The sequence below is a fragment of the Uranotaenia lowii genome, chromosome 3, assembly GCF_029784155.1.
Source record: "Uranotaenia lowii strain MFRU-FL chromosome 3, ASM2978415v1, whole genome shotgun sequence".
Lineage (NCBI taxonomy): Eukaryota > Metazoa > Arthropoda > Insecta > Diptera > Culicidae > Uranotaenia > Uranotaenia lowii.
In genome coordinates, this window is record NC_073693.1 from 246,110,099 (window position 1) to 246,127,693 (window position 17,595).

At 37.7% G+C, this 17,595-nt stretch overlaps 1 protein-coding gene across 3 annotated transcripts in view; it reads left to right on the plus strand.

Moving 5' to 3' along the window:
* Positions 1 to 17,595, plus strand: part of LOC129757774 (GATA-binding factor 2-like) — a 71,471-nt gene that overhangs the window by 7,602 nt on the left and 46,274 nt on the right. For 2 of the 3 annotated variants that reach the window (XM_055755073.1, XM_055755075.1), the window contains exon 1: positions 13,121 to 14,053. The exons of the other annotated variant lie outside the window; for it this stretch is intronic. In XM_055755073.1, coding sequence (XP_055611048.1) covers positions 13,859 to 14,053 — 195 coding nt within the window. In that variant the 5' untranslated portion in view covers positions 13,121 to 13,858. Of the gene's footprint in view, positions 1 to 13,120; positions 14,054 to 17,595 lie in introns of those variants that run through there. 3 annotated transcript variants of the gene reach the window in all.

Here is a 17,595-nt window from a genome sequence, read left to right on the forward strand (position 1 = left end):
TACAAATTTTCATGAGGATTTGTTTCGTACTACCTATAGTATTAATTATTCACCAAAACAGGACGAAAATATTCTAATTTTTGAGCACCACGAAATATGGTTTTTTGACCTTCAAATCATCTTGATCTAAAATGTACGCACTGCAACATGATTTACACACTGTTTCTCAATTTTCACCATCATAAAATTTTTGATTTTTCACTTTAATCAATTTTAAAACGCGTTTTTACTTAAATTTGTTGACTCGGGGCGAACAGAGCACTATCAATCGGGGCACGATGAGCGTTTTCTGCCGGGGATTCTAGCAGCAAATTAAACTCGATGAAGTCAACTGAATAATAGAACTACAGCTTGACTTGATTCATCTGACGACTTGACCTATTGGTAAAGTGTCGGAGAGGTAATCAAAAGACTTGAGTTCGATTCCTGTTCGAAGTATTTTTTTTCAAATACCATTCATGATTGATTTTTTTTAATGTTACATTATACAGCATCATCCGCCAAGTAAAAGTACCAGAAACATAATGAATGAGCGTGTGTGAATTGTTTGAATATTACAAACGGACCTAGATTAATTCGTTATTGCTTTGTTCGATGGATTCACGCCTCACAGTTTAGTGCAAAACGTTTAGTGCAAAACGTACGTCTCGGTGCTCGAGTGGTTAGCGTGGTAAGACGGTAATCGCTTGGTCCACTGACGGCATGGGCTAGATTCCCATCTCGGTACTGGGTGTTAAATGTTAACCTTAAGTTGTCCAGGTCATTAATACATAATAGTCTGTACAGTCTAAATCGGCTAAGACGGTGTATGTCTTTAAAAAAAATATGCATCGATCATGAACGGTAAATGAAAAAAAATCCCCTCGAACAGGAATCGAACTCGAGTCTACTGATTACCTCTCCGACACCTTACCAATAGGCCAAATCTTGAGATGAATTAAGTCAAGCTGTAGCTCTATTATTCAGTTGACTTCATTGAGTTGAATTCGCTGCTAGATTCCCCGGCAGAAAACGCTCATCGTGTCCCGATTAATGGTGCTGATACTGCTCCAGGGGAGGTTCTCATTATGCCCCTACAGTGACTGGTTTTCAGCTTTCGGTCAAAATTTTAAAATGCACTTTTAAACGTTTTTCTCTACTTGATCAAGTTTATGCCAATAAGGTAATTCACAATTTTAGTGTCTGAACATGAAACAATGATGTAATTCACGTTAAGTTTTTTAAATATTTTGAGGACAAATGTAGTAATAATAACCTTCATCTGAAAAAGCTTATAAAACATCTTTTAAAACCTAACTTTCAACGCTTCTTAATTCTTATAGTATCTTTAAATTATAATTTCAATTTTACTTTTATAAAATGACAGCAGTAATATAGTGATTTTTGTTATTTTATTTTTGATAGAATATTTAGATTAGTTTAGTTATAAGTAGTATAAGACTTAAGCGACTTGATCAGTGGAGTGTAAAAAAAAATGTAAATAGCAAACTTATGAATAAATTAACCATCAAAATCAAAATTAAAAAGTTGGAAAAAAGGGGAAAATCTAAAGACCTCCAGCGCATAAGGTCGAATAGCAAAAAAAAAATGCCATTACCTAAAATAATACCTACTATTTTATTAAAAAGCCTTATATATAGCCTTCGATTATAAATTGTAAAATTGCACATTTTTTTATTTTAATACTTCCCTTATGGAAGAATTGTGGCAAAAAAACTATGCAACCTAATTGCAGTAAATTTCTAAAAAAAACTTTGTCATCTGGTGAATTTAAATTTCCGGTAACCCTTGAATTTATTTTTGCATATGATAGATAATTGAAAGTAAATGATCATTTCAATACTATAAAATCATTTATTTTCCGACTAGAACAATAGTTCTGAACATGAGACGATTTGCTTCTAGAAAACTGACCGTGTTGCTTTCTTCGTGTTCTTTTCTCGTGAAATGACTGCTCTGTTTGCTACGTTATAACTGTCTTTTCGTATTTAGCTTAAAGATCTATTAAAAATGATAATGAATTTCGATTTGCTTTATAATTAATCTTTTATCGGGTGGTTTCTGAAATAGAATCTAGCATGTTGCCAACTTTTTTGAAGCATCCTAATTTGTGACTCGACTAAATGTATTTGGAAACAATATTTTCATGCATTTGATCGATTTATTCAGTCTGAACGCTGGAAAACTTTGAACCTTTTCACAAACAAACCCGTTACTGCTAGGTTGTACGAGGAAAGCCACGTCCAAATTGGTTTACTGATAAGAGAGAGGTTGTTTTTTGTCGCTGTCATACTACTCACGTATATCATGTGGGTTGAGTTTCGTTATCAAAAGGTGCTGTTTTTTATTATCAGGTATTTACCCGATTCTAATGAGTCTCCTGCATGCACCTGTACCTGTGCCATCGCCGTAGTCTAAATACCATCCAGCCATACATTTGTTGGGGGGTTTTATGAGTAATGTTGCCATTGCGAGGAGCTGGTGAGAGCTTAATCACACAACCGATAACGGAAAACTTTGAGGTTGATGAAAATGTCAGTGGTTGCGTTACAAACATATAATACAACGAAGCTTTAGGCGTCACTTGCAGCCTGATGGATAGATCCGCGTTATTTGTTGGCTTTCTACTCGCATACCAATTTTTTTTCGTGATATTGCTGTCATGTTTCTCGGAATGAAATCTGCTTATGGTGATTACAGGTTCAAATAAAAGTCGCTTCAAAAGAGAGGATCCTAATATATATACTTATGTATGAAGTACTATGTTTGGATTCTCTCATCAAAATAGGAGTCCGGGTCAAACCGATTCTAACCTGCTAATAACACTTAAATATTTACTGATTTTTGTGACCCGTTTTTTTTTTATCTAAATCTGAGAATTTGTGGAATAAATAAATTTAAAAATCTTCTCCGGTGTCCAAATCACGCTCGGATTTATATATTTCACTAACGAAGGCTGAGGTTGTTCCAGAGAATTTGAAATTCAAGTCGACTACCAAGCATCTCACCGTATTCATAGTGCTTGGAGCAGTTGCTTCGAATAAATTGAAGAAAAGCTGGAGTAAAAGTTAATACTGAAGTCCACATGGACATTTTGAAGAATCAAGTGCTTCCGTGGATTCGGGCGAATTTTGATGAAGCTTAGAATGTTGTTTTCCAACAAGATGGATCCCATACCTCGAAACGGACCCAAACCTGGCTGGAAGAGAATATGAAGTTTTAACCGAAGGATCTTTGAACTCCGAGAAGCCTGGACTTAAACCCCCTCAACAAATTGATATGGGCGTTTGTTCAAGCAAAGGCCTGTGGATTCTCTCACCCAAGTGCCAATTTTCTTCAAGTTTCCATCTCTGAGGCATGGGTTTCAAGATATCTCGTTTTTTTCGCTCGCCGCGAACAACATGAATTGTTGAATGAAAATTTTATAAATTTAAAAATGATATTATAGTCGACAAAATTGAACACAACACTTCTGGTGACCCAGAGGTACAAAATTTTTACAATTTGGTTCAGTGGTTTCTAAGATATAGAGTGTCGAATTTCGTTGTTTTCGGAATAAGATTTTTCCGTGGTCCTTAACCCTAACCCACTCTGTGTCATTATCACACTATTGGAAGTTTTAAGACTTGTACCTTTTTTTCAGGCGCATCAAAACAAAACAATTTCTTGGGGGGCCCCTAATGAATTCATAAAATCTTTCATTTTGCATCATTAGTTCTTTTTTTATGGGCGCTCCCTGAAAGCCAAGAAATAACTCCCTAATCAGACCTTGAGTGTCAATTTGATACTACTGAAGTAAAGTTGTTCTAAATCGGTTCCACTACTATAATTTTTTTCAAAAAAATGAAAAGAAACATTTTAATTACTGTCAAAAAATATTCCAAACATGTTATACAGTTATATTTACTTGCTTCCTCGCAATTCAACTTCTAATATAAAAAATCCAAAAAGCATCCCTCACTAAAACTACCGTAAGAGACATATGGTTCACTCAAAAAAAATGTCGCTTTAGAGTACATGAAAGCTGAAGTTAAAAGCTATACGATGGAACAAAAACAAAAAAAAAGTAGTCTAAAAACGTAGTTTTCACTTCATCCCTTGTAAAAACTGATTTAAAGATGGAAAAATGGATTTTTAAAATACGGCTACGAAATTCATGTTATTTCCAACATTTTGGAATCATTAGATTTTCGATACGTAGATGATTGAATCCACTAAAATTTTTCAAAGTTGGCTATTTCGAGGTTATTTTTGAAAAAATTGAAATGTTATCATTTTTTTGTAATCTTTAAAAGAGTTTGAACTCATTTTTCAGTGAATTTTCACTGTTTTGACCGTGGTTGGCCAAAATTTTCAACAGGCGGGCCAAATTTCAGAAATGAGATTGGCTGGCGGGTGAAAAAATAAATTTTTCTAACAGATTTTTGAAACGCTATAAAAATCGTCTGCCTAGGTCACATCGAGTATAGATTCATCTTAATAAATCATTTTTGATACTTGCATATTTCAACAAATTTTTCCTACATATTGAAATATAGAAACAATAATGTTATGCAAAACGAAATGAATTATCCCTCCCTTCTTATGTATTTACGTGTACGTCAATCTTTTAATGGGATTTTAAACCTCTTCGGTTTATCCATCCAAGAAATGCAAAACGCGTGACTACAATCAATCAAGTCAGTGAATTTTATGGTCTCCAAATATAAAAAAATGACCGCACATTTTCCAACGTTTCTAGTTCACCGTTCTTCTTAGAAAACATTGAAAGACAAATTAAAAACAAAACGCAGAATGGCATTATTGAAAAATAGTAACGTTCACAAGCTTTTGACAATTAAAAGAATTTTTTTCTCTAACGAACTTAGTTTTTCAATGTATGGACCTCAACCTCAACTCAATCCAGTTCTTATCAATTTTTTCTCGATTTGACAAATGTGTTGGGAAAGCCTTCTATCAACAGAATGAAAACGAATTTGATTGTTTTATAATCATTGTAACTTTTCTAAGTGAAAATTTTGCTTAAAAGGTTGTTCTTCTGAGAGATATAACAGTACCAAAACGGTCCTAGTTGAAGTCTATTATCCAACTGTAAATTCTGTTTAGTTTTTAATTTTTGATGTACATAAATACAGATCAGGTTGACATTTGAAATAGATTTGGATTTGATTTAAATTTTAAAATATACCCTTTTCTGTTCAAGCTTAGCTAAAAATAATTAATACGAAAAATTTAAAAAGCAAACTTTCGTTATTTTACATAATTTACAAAAGTTATTGAATTTTGTTGGATGAACGAAGTAGTTGAGATAGAATTCAAGTTACAAATGGTTGAAGTTATTGTAAAATAATAATTTTAATTGTGATGTTGATATGATTCGGTGATGTTTTACGATTTTTGAATGATTTTGTATCTTTCGGAGCCTATCCAAACTCTTCAATATTAAAAGTAGAGTACGCTTGAATGCTTTTCATACCAATGATAAGTATTAAGCAAGACCTAATAGGAAAAAATTGAAAAATGTGTGATGGAATTTACAAATAATGTGAACAATACCGTACAGTTTTGATGATTATAAATTGTAATTGTAATTGTTTGTTTTATTTTGTGACGGTAAGCTTTGTTGTAAAATATGATGCTCTCAGAGCCAAAGGGGTATACGTGCAAAAACGATCGATTTGGAGTAAATAATGCCAAACGTTTCACCATGCTTCAAATTTTGAAAAATTAAAGTCGCATACGTTTACGTTCGAAAGAAAATTGCAAATGTTCGATAATGTGTAGAAAATGGCAAACAGAACAATATAAAAGCGTGTTTTCTCGAAATTAGTGTTTATTCACTTTAACCCTTTTGATTTTTATCAATTCAAAGAGATTTTCAGATCTTTATTTTGAAATTAGTTAGCGTGGATTCAGATATATTCATCCAAATGAGATATGCAGACCAAGAAAGACGTTCAATTCTCAGAACATGGTTTTTCCAAAAATAGCTTTGCGGGCCACATGTGGCCCGTTGGCCATGTTTTGGTCACCCCTGTTTAAGACCAATTCAAAGTATATTCAATAGAAAGCAAATTTAATTGCCATTCTTATGGAATAAATACAATTCTGCTGTGGTGTGTCACTAAAATATAAAACTTAAAATCATTCCAGAATGTGTAGTAGGATCGTCAGCAGAATGCGTGTGTTTGTTCGTTTGTTGTTCGCTCTCCGGGGGTGGTTTTGTGGGGTGGGAGAGCAAAACGATAAGAACGAAATTCACAGTAAAGCGTGTCATCACTTCGAACATGAATATTGTTTGTTGAGAGAGTGAGTATGTTCGAAGTGATGACACGCTTTACTGTAAATTTCGTTCGAACTTTCTTTAAACTTCTTGGAATATATTGGAAATAAAAGAAAACTTTGCTGCGTGCTTCCATTTTTCCAATAAAGATTCTTCCGGGAGATCGACCATATTGAAGATAACAGGTTCGTGGTCTTGAAAATAAACTACAAGACTGCTCTCTTTCTTAAATTTGATTTCATATCGGTAATGAAAATAACAATTTATAATTTTGCACCAAGCATTTTTTCACGTCCTTCCAATCCAACGCCTGCTTCACTTCCAAAAAAAAAAAAAAAACGGAATTATTGAAAATATACTTACCTACTATTTATATATTTGTAAGTTGAATTAAATGAGATAGAACGCTTTCTATAAGTTTCTTTATCATTGTTCATTTGGACACATTATTGGTTGGATTGGAGAGGTAGCGATTCCGACTTTTCCAGGAGAAAAAGCGCCGCCTGGAGGAGGAGGAGCTGGAGCAGCTGCATCGTTCCCAAGAAACACGAAAGTTCTATCAGAAACTCAACGCATCCTGCAAAGGCTTCGTGCCGCAAGCCGAAATGTGCCGGGATAAGGAAGGGGGTATCCTGACGGACAATCGTGATGTGATCAAAAGGTGGAAGCAGCACTTCGATGAACACCTGAACGGCGCACATGCAGGAGATCAAGACGGTGGGGGAAGGTACATCGCCGGCGTAGCCAACGACGAAGAGGAGCCACTCCCAACGATGAGTGAAGTTAAGGAAGCCATTCACCAGCTGAATAGAAACAAGTCGGCTGGGAAGGATGGCATCGCAGCTGAACTCATCAAAATGGGCTCGGACAAGTTGGCCGATTGCCTACACCGGTTGATGATCCGGATCTGGGACATAGAACAGCTACCGGAGGAGTGGAAGGAGGGGGTAATATGCCCCATCTACAAGAAGGGCGACAAATTGGACTGTGAGAACTACCGAGCGATCACTGTCCTCAATGCCGCCTACAAAGTGTTGTCCCGAATCCTACTCCACCGCCTAACGCCACAAGAAAAAAGAGACTTGTGGGAAGTCATCAGGCCGGCTTTATGAAGGGACGGTCTACGACGGACCAGATATTCACATTACGGCAAATCCTCCAAAAATTCCGGGAACACCAAGTTCCTACGCACCATCTACTCATCGACTTCAAAGCCGCATACGACACGATCGACCGTAACGAGCTATGGAAAATCATGGACGAGAACGGCTTTTCCGGGAAGCTGATCATACTGATCAAGGCGACGATGGATGGAACGCAGTGCTGTGTGCGGATCTCGGGTGAATTGTCGAGTTCATTCGAATCGCGCAGGGGGCTTCGACAAGGTGATGGTCTATCCTGCATGATGTTTAACGTGGCGCTAGAAGGTGTTATTCGACGAGCGGTGAGCGAAATGCGGGGCACGATTTTCAACAGATCCAGTCAACTTATCTGCTTTGCCGATGACATTGATGTAGTCGGCAGATCATCTGCGGCGGTGGGGGAGATCTTCCGCAAACTGAAACGCGAAGCAGGAAGGATTGGGTTGATGATTAATACGTCCAAGACGAAGTACATGCTGGCCTGCGGATCCGAGACCGACCGAACCCGCTTGTCCAGTAATAACAAGGTCACGATCGACGGCAACGAGCTGGAGATAGTCGAAGACTTTGTCTATCTCGGCTCACTGGTGACCGCAGACAATGCCAGCCGTGAGATCTGGAGGCGAATTATCAGCGGAAGTCGTGCCTACTATGGACTCCACAAGCAACCGCGGTCGAGAAGACTTAGCCCTCGCACGAAGTGTAACCTGTATATGACGCTCATTAGACCGGTTGTTCCCTACGGGCATGAGACATGGACATTGCTCGAGGAGGACCTGCGTACACTCGGAGTATTCGAGCGACGAGTGTTAAGAACCATCTTTGGCGGGCGTACAGGAGAACGGAGTGTGGAGGCGAAGGATGAACCACGAGCTCGCCCGACTCTACGGCGAACCCAGTCTCCAGATGGTGGTGAAAGCTGGCCGGATACGCTGGGCGGGACATGTTGCGAGAATGCCGGACGACTGTCCTGCAAAACAGGTTTTCGCTACGAATCCGGTAGGAACAAGACGAACGGGGGCGCAATGAGCGAAGTGGTTAGACCAAGTGGAGCATGATCTGGCGAACGTGGGGTGCCCGAGAAATTGGAGAACGGTTGCCATGGACCGAGTGAATTTTAGGAATTATGTTCGTCAAGTTTTGTCGTGAGACGGAATACTATGTAAATAAAAAAAAATATTGGTTGGATTTAGTTTTTGTTTAATCCAAATTGAAATCTTATGTAATTGAATCCCACTTTTCATTAAAAAAAAATGAAAAAGCCTGTCTGTCTGTCTGCTTCTGAGGCCAGGGAAGGTTTCTTTAATAGTTTGGGACTCCTCCCTCTAACTGGAAGGGAGGAGGGGGCCTCTGAAATAAAAATAACAAGTCTTCATAACTTGAGAACTGATCATGCAAATGAATCCAACTTTGGCACGGAAGTATATTTCGTTACGAGGAATGTTTCTGTGATGGTTTAGTAGCCCTCCTTTTTTCCAATGGGGAAATAAAAAGGGGGGGGGGGGGGATTTTTTACATAACTCGAGAGCTAATCAAGCAAATGGAACCAAATTTTGCCTGTAAGGGTATTCGAAAACAAAAATTTTGTTATGGAACTTCTGCAACTCTCTTCTTGGAGGGATGGAAAGGGGGAGGGTGAGCTTCCATACAATTTTTATACATTACTCGAGAGCAGTCTTGAAAAATTTCATTTTCACTTTGCTGATAGCGATAGTAGTACTAATAGGCGCTCTACGGGCAGCACCCAACGAGTATGGCTGATGCTTGGAAAATGTTTTTATTCGTTGAGCCAGAGTGAACCGAGCCATACAAATTTCGCACTTTTGAAGTCCGGAATATCTTTGATTGTTATTTACCGGTTGCGTTCTGAACGACAGTAATCAATAAAATAGAGTATATTTTATCGTTAAATGTTAAAAATTCTTACATCCTCTTGAGTAAATTGGAAAACAATGCTCAACGGATTCGGTTCAGTCTGGCGGCGCGAAATTTTCACAAATGCTTACAATCCGAAATATAAAGTTTTTAGCCACGGGAAAGTTTTTTATCATTTAATTTATCAGATATTAGTTCGAGACGAGCCGAAGAACTGTTTTGAATCGAAAAATCCAAGACACATAAGATTATTTCGCACAAAATTAGTTTTCATGACCAAACAGACCTATTGTCTTTACCTCTAAGGTGGCTTTCAGTTCACTTTGGCGCAACGTTTTTTGGCCATTTCCACTGTCTACAACATTGAAATTTTCTAATAAAATCAGAAAAAAATAGGAAAAATGTTCTGATTTTCATTGGATAGTTTATCATGTTTCGCATCTGCTGCAATAGATAACTCATTTTTTTCAAATTGGCGTTCAGTTCGGTCTGGTCGAATCCCGGCCAAATTTGACCAGCTAGAAATTTAGCAATCAATTCAGCAATATTTTTTCACTTAAATTTTAGGAAACAACAGAAAAAGTTAGCCGCCGAAATTTTTCCTCAAATTTCTAGCAAAATCCGAAGGAAAAGACTGTCTAGATTTTTTATTTACAAAATTATTAATTTTTACTTTCGAAACGCAGGGAGAATATCTGACTTCAAATAAAAAAAAACACTGATTCTTTCACTTTAATTTATTTTCTGAAACTTTTTCTGGATTTCCACTTTATTTCACAACACTTTTCCGAACTTTGCCAATAACTACTTTCTTCCGGCGCCTGGACCGTGATAATCCGTATGTGGGTAGGTTTACCGCTGGTTTCCGGATGTTTTCATCGTCGACCATCATGAATCAGGTTCTTTTTTTGGAGACTTGGCATCCCCTTAGATGAATCCCCGGCTTTGGCGTTGTTTTCGCTGGGAGTGCCAACCTGGTAAAAAAAGAAAATTTCGCATGAAAACTCGAAAAGTTTGCTTGCGTCTAGTCTTTACCTTTTTGATTCCAGTACAAAATCGCTTGGTCGTCGTCCGTTTGGTCACCAAAATCATCGCTGGCACCGATTTTTTTTGCTAACTCAAAAGTAAAATAAAACTGTGAAACTGTTCCTCATGTAAATTTATTTAAGAAAATACGTTATTCTATAGAAAAGAGTGGTGCTTACTATGCCCGGGTGCTCGTTATACCCTTATCTCCCCTATCGTCTTTTTCCGTTTCTCAGCATACTTTAGGGAAGCTTTTATTATTTTTATTATTTGATAGCAATTTGTGAAGTATTTTCGGTCAGTTTTTCAAAATTTAAATGGTTTCTCCGGGAGCGTCTGGACCACAGTTTCCTGAAGCTCGCACTCAGCACGATTTAGAAAGCTAGTGCAATTATAAACGTGTTAATTTAGAGACTAGCCCAGGAGAAAATAAAAACATTTTGCTTGGCGATGGATAACTCTAGCTTTATGCATAAGCAGGACATAGAAAGTGGGAACTTCCCTTGATAAATACGCTTCATGCACTGAGAAACGGCAATCAAGTCATACATACTTTGGGTTAGTATCGATTAAATATAAATATGAAGTTTGTGATTATTTTATTAATTCTTTTTAGCTCCATGAGCGTCAAACAGCTACCGAGCTGAACGACGAAGATCTTCAAATTCTCGATCTTGGATGGATGGAGCCTAGCGCCCGGTCTCCGAAGAGTTCTCCGGAACGTTATTCCTACCAGGCCCAGCCATTAAAAGGCCTTATTCTCTGACTGCATACTTCAGTATAGGTTCACGCAGTATAGGTTCAGGCACTTCACAGGAACCCACTCCGAAAGTCCTAGCATCACCTTGGTCCTAGTTCCGGCTCTGTTTTTTATTTTCAAAACGGAAAAGCAGGGCGAGTTTTAGTTCGGCCTCAGAAAAAAAGACAACTGTGGCGAAGGTATTACAGCGTGCATCAAAAGACGACCACCATCAAAAACCCGACCGCCAACTCGACTATATTCATGGTCATCGCCATCGATCCAGATCCCATCATCGTTTGTGGGCAAGAAATCCGAGTGAAAGGATCTCAAATTTCACTTATTTCTAACCCCTGCTCATCTTAAAATGTTAACTGTAATAAAATGTTAAAATTTATACGTCATTTCACTTATAACACCCACGAAACCCTCTTGAGAGTACATTGTGGTTCAAATTCCATTCGTTTGATAGTTCCCCCCTAGTAGATTGTCCACCCTGCAACAAGTGGAGTTTACCCTGATTTAACGAGAGACCTAGCTAGTCATTGGGAGCAAAAATTCACAATAAGACGAGAATTTAAGAAAAAATTCCGTTAGGTAGGACTCATAAACAATAATCTTCAACGCTGGTATGTGTAGATTATTTTTAAGTTTAAATTCTTCCCTAAAGAAAAATTTAACGAAGTATTTTAGTCTTGAAGCATTTCAGCATTTTTACATTTTCATGATGTACATAGAAGCAAATTGTGATATGTAGATTTGACAGAGAGCATAATGAAATGACGATCACATATGCTTAGATGTCTCTCAACTGCAAATGTCGCGATATCCTACCACATGTCACGGTGATATGATACATGTGTTGCATGACAGTGATACCTGCAAATATATCAATGTCGCATGACTTTGGTTACTTGATGGTAACCATTTACCTGCCCTGGATAGCATACATCGCTTTAATAATAACCATTTCGAACAAAAGCATGTTTGGGTTTTCTGTCATATCCATCCTTCTCAGTTTCATTAGATTAAAAATGGAAAACGGAATCTGAATTTGAAGTTAGTGAATTAGCTCATCGCAAAAAGTTACTGCTAATTTTTCAGTTATTTTTAATTGTGCTGAACCGAAGATCGAATTTGAGCATACAAATCTGGAATTTGTTTTATTTCGAATAAACCTTCAAGTTATGCATCCTCGTTTCTAATTAAACGTTTCAACACCCCACGTTTAATACTAGTAAACTACTCACTATACACAAATTCGATTAATCTTCAACTCGGGAAATATTTATTTTTATCGGAGACAAACAGAAGGGAAAAATTCGATGAACCACATCGACAGACATCGATATGTTCTTGATATCGTTTAGTTTTGAACTTTCCCAAAATTGATATGTCATTCAAATAGAAAAAAAAAACGATTAGGTTTATGGATTAATCCCTGATCCCACCATCAAAAGTTGACTTTTTGCGCCTTGCTCAAATGTGTTGTCAAACTTTGTAATTTCGAGTGTTTTATTTGTTCGTCCGAATTCGAGAGGAACCTTATTTTTCCAGTCGTCTACACTGGTATCAAAACGGGAACGCCGTAACCGCACGTAAGAGCCGGAAAACGTCGTAGATACATATAACCACATCAGGCAGGCACCAGGTCAGAATTTGGTGCAAACAAACATCAAACGACGACGACGAGAAGTTGTAAAAAAATATGCGGACCAAAAAACCGACCGAATGTTCCTGGTTTGGTTTGCTCTCTGAGGAAACAGGCATTCATACTGGTGCGGATAATTTGTTGTTTGTTCTCTTACGAGTAGTGTTTAAGCGCGCGTGGTTTTTGACGACAACGTTTGCGTATAGCTGGCGCGCAACGCCTGAGCGTTGATTTTCACCGGTACGCTTCTACATCGTCGAAGCGCACTGTGCAGTGCAAACAGAAAATGTTCGCTCGCTATTTCCTTCGCCATAGCACTGTATGTTGAATGGTTCTTATTTTTTTCTCTTGTTGTAAAAATATTGTAGGATGTTGATTGTTGGTCGGCAAAAGTTGCCACAACCCAGTCTGTTTCGGCGGTTTAGCAGAAGTTCCTGGGCTTGCACTGGATGTGACCGGGTCCGGGCTCAGATTGACGCGAGTTGCTCTCGAGTGAACATAGGGTGGGGGGTTTTCGATTCAGGAACGATTTCGGGGAATTCGCCTGGGCCTGGGATACGATTGTGATACAGCTGAACGACAAACAGAAGCTCACCAGACTTACCTCGAACGGAGGGATCCTTTCGAAATCGTCTTGGCGGGAACCTTGGTGTGCCCCCGCGAGCTAGGCCTGTATGAGTGATACTAAGTGTGTGGTGTTTTTTTTTTTGATTATGTGTTACCTGCCATGAAAGATGATGGGTGGTTTCAGTTGTAAAGACCAAAAGATAAGATAAGCAGGAATGGTATTCACACTCTGAATGGGTTGATTTCCCCGGGTGTTTGATGGGCTCGGAAATATGTATTCTCTTTCCTATAATTTTTCCCCATCAATTCCGTTCAATATGGGCTGTATTGGTGAGGATCGGTAGCCAGCCGCGAATGGCTCCCTTAGTCGCAGTGAGATGTTCCTCGTGATTCGGTCAACGTGCTGCCGTACTTTGTGTCCATCGAGAAATCATTCACGCCGGTAGAATCTGTGCGCGGATCACAGAAGTTAGTTCCATAGTGCTGTGCCATATAGGCTTACCTCGGCCGTGTGAAACGTTCAGTGAATCCATCTCCAGGAAAAAAAAACCAACCAGCTTCTGGTTCCGAAGAAAATGAAAATGCCTGTAAGTGCCATAACAACAGCAGCAGTTAGTGCTCCTTCCGACACCAATAACAACCGGATTCCTTCCTCGGTTTGCTGTTCACCGAATACAAGCAGCAGTGCCAATTCGTCTAGTTCCGCCAGTAATCCAGGAATTGTTCACCCAACAACAACAACAACAACCGTCGGAGGAAGTTTAGGAAAGGTAATAATCTAACGAAGCTGAGCCTCCGAATCCCAGGCACCAGCTTGCTAGCTAGCTGATAACTCTCTAGGACACTCTGGCAGTTTTTGTACTTATAAGGAATCGTCATGCTGCAATCTTTACCTACCCGTAGATAATAGTCTACCTACAACTCGCTACGATATGATAGCGATACTTGTCTAACCACAGGCCGGAGATAAACTTTTATCGGCCAATGGTGCGCCATTGTAGATTACCAAACTTTTGATAAATCTTCGGAACTGATACTGCCCGGACCCGGGGGTATGGTATTTATTTGTTTGCGAAGTGTTTTTGTTATTGTTTGAGGAAGTCATCCCAAGGGAAGAATTGTGATACTGGAGGTTGCCCATACAAATAATCGTCAACTGGACCCTACGGTGCAACTGAACTGTTTCAAAGTTTTTATACTTCTCGAAACTGTCTTATTTACTAAGCGTTCCTTGAATAATGTTCCCTAATCATAGTCGCAATTACAATGACACATATGGAAGAAATATGTTTAAAATGTGACTTTGTGAAGAAATAACTGAAACGAGGTGAAACCCATCACAATATGAGGATGTTCATCAATTTTATGAGAATCTCGAATTTTTCCTACACTTATCATATTTAAATTCACGTTACAATGGATAAGATTAGAGTTTCTAGGAAGGCTGTTTCCCGCACGTGGTGATTAGACAAACTTCCCGCAGGCCGTTGATCAGAGAGAAGCATCTAAGCTTTTTAATTTAGCGGTCTAAAGATCGAATCTTTATCTTAGCAATCATGGTCACCTTTATGTCTGGAGTTGAATATTTAGTGAAACAATCTGACGGGCTTAATTAGCATGAAAGTCTTTCTTATGGTTTCCAAATATTCCTGATTGCCCCGGTATTCACGCAAATGTCACTTTTCGGCTCTAAATCAAGTGTTTGAATTCATCAATCCAAGGATGCCTGGAACGACCTATTCCAAAGCATCAAGACAGCTTGCTGAGTCATTTAGAATCTATCTGTTTTCTGCAGTTATGCTTTCTGCTGCCGCTTGTTTCAATACGTATGCTTCAGCTGGAAATATTTAACTAGAGTGGGTGAGCCTAATTTCGCTATACACTGCCGGCCAAAAGTTTGGGATCACCCGCTAAAAACATGCAAATTTTGATCGTTCATATCTCAGCCGTCTTATGACATATTGCAAATCTTCTGATCTCATTTGAAAGATAATGAGCAATAGCTATTTCGGAGGTATTTTGCTCATAAATAATGTTTTAGTTTTGCACCTAAAACTTAACCTAAAGTTAGAGCATTTTCAAAAAAACGCACTCAATATTCAAAGCCGATCATCTCGCGATAGGGTGGACCAAATTTCAAAATTTCAGCTGCATTAGAATCCTTCTATACTTCTATACTTCTCAAAACACAATCAAAAAATTTTGTGCAAAAATTTAAGAATGTACTTTTAATTAATAAAATAGACACTTAAGTTATCGTCCAAAAGTTTGGGATCCCCCCTCAATATGGTGTATCGGCCAAAAACATGCAAATTTATCTCATTAATATCTTTCTCATCCAACATCGTATTGCAGATCTGAAGGCTGCATTTGAAAGCTTAGGAATTGTTGTTTTTCCATAAATTCATACAAAAATTATATTTTAAAGTGATAACCATAAACAATTTACTTGAAATTAATTGTTTTTTGAAAATTCACACTTATGATTGTGAATTTTTTATGGTTATGGATTAAAAATATAATTTTTAATGAATTTATGAAAAAACAACAATTCCTAAGCTTTCAAATGCACCCTTCAGATCTGCAATACGATGTTAGATGAGTAAGATATTAATGAGATAAATTTGCATGTTTTTTGAAAAAATGATCCCAAACTTTTGGTCTATACCAGGCGCGGTCCTATGGGGGGGGGGTGATCGGGGTGATCACCCTCCCCAAGCGGCAAAAAACCGTTACAAAATACCCGTAAATGCTCGAATTTCTATAAAAACTTTGAACTTCCCCTAGTAGATGTGCCTTTGAATTTTCAAAAATTTTCCACTCCGTGGGGGTGTTTAACCAACGAAAAGTTTGTCTATCACTTAAAGGCTCAAGATTGAAGAAAAGTCGGTTTATCAAACTCAAGCAGCTGTAACTCGCAATGCTCTGGACCGAATTCTACCAATCAACTTCTGTTGAATTACCTTTACCATGCAGTTTCTTTCCTTTTCGATCAGATAAAAGAAAACAAAAAAAAATTACTCAAACTATATACATATTTACGGAATCATAAGATCGGTAATTCCCTTAAATTTTCAAAAATTACTATAATGTTTAATGGATTTACAGATCTTGGTAATTCTAAGAAATGAAAAAATACCCTTGGCTTTAAGTGTTAAATTGCCTTATTAGTAAGAAATTTAAATTGTAGTCAACTTCTCCATTGGAGTGATCAGTTTTCCGGTAGGCGCTTAAGAAACGTGTGACTTTAACACTAAACATACCGACACTTTGTATATACCTATTCATACCGCGAGCGGTCAAATGACGACAAACACCGTTTTCGCTAAAACTCCCTTGTTTCTCAACCGATTTCTATCAAATTTATAGTTTTGAAAAGCTTATAATTCGACTCAAATATGTTTCTCAGGCAATTTTCAGCTACAATTAATAACTTTAAAGTTATTTACAGTACAAGAAAAATTTTATGAAAAAACATTCTTCAGGACAAAGGTTGTAAGTCAGTTATTAAGTGCTCGAAAAAAAATTTCACTTAGTGCCTGAGAAAGCTGAAGTTAGAAGCTATATGTTGCACATATGGAAATTTTTTTTAAAAAATTTCTGAGATCATGGCCACAAAAAATGTAAAAAACTTGTGTAAAACCCGTACTTTTCAATCAATCAACTGCCAAAGCTGTACCTGTTACAGTAGAAAATTTTGAAAAAGTGAATTGAAAAGTAGACGTAATTTGTCACATTTTTGCATCTTTAGATTTTTAAAATACAAAATACATAATTTTTGACGGCTTTTCAAAGGTAGTTGTTTTGCGTACTTTTTATGAATCTGGATTTTCTGAGACAATCCCTACACCCAAATTCAGCTTTGCACTGGATTTTGAGTACGTTAACGTATAGTTTAGGCAATAAAACTATATGCAAAAGAAAGCAAATTTCATGCCGGTTCTAGTGATGTAACTGCATGGGCGGTGCAATGCTTGGCAGTTGCGTTAACGTACTCAAAATCCAGTGCAAAGCTGAGCTTAGGTGTAGGAATTGTCTTAGAAAATCCAAATTGATAAAAAGTTCGAAAAACAGCTACCTTTGAAAGGTCGTCATAAATTATGTACTTCGTGTTTCAAAAATCTGAAGATGCCAAAATGTGACAAATTACGTCTACTTTTCAATTCACTTTTTCAAAATTTTCTACTGTAACAGGAACAGCTTTGGCGGTCGATTGATTGAAAAGTACGGGTTTTACACAACTTTTTTACATTTTTTGTGGCCATGATCTTAGAAAATTTTTAAAAATTTTTTCCATATGTGCAACATAGAG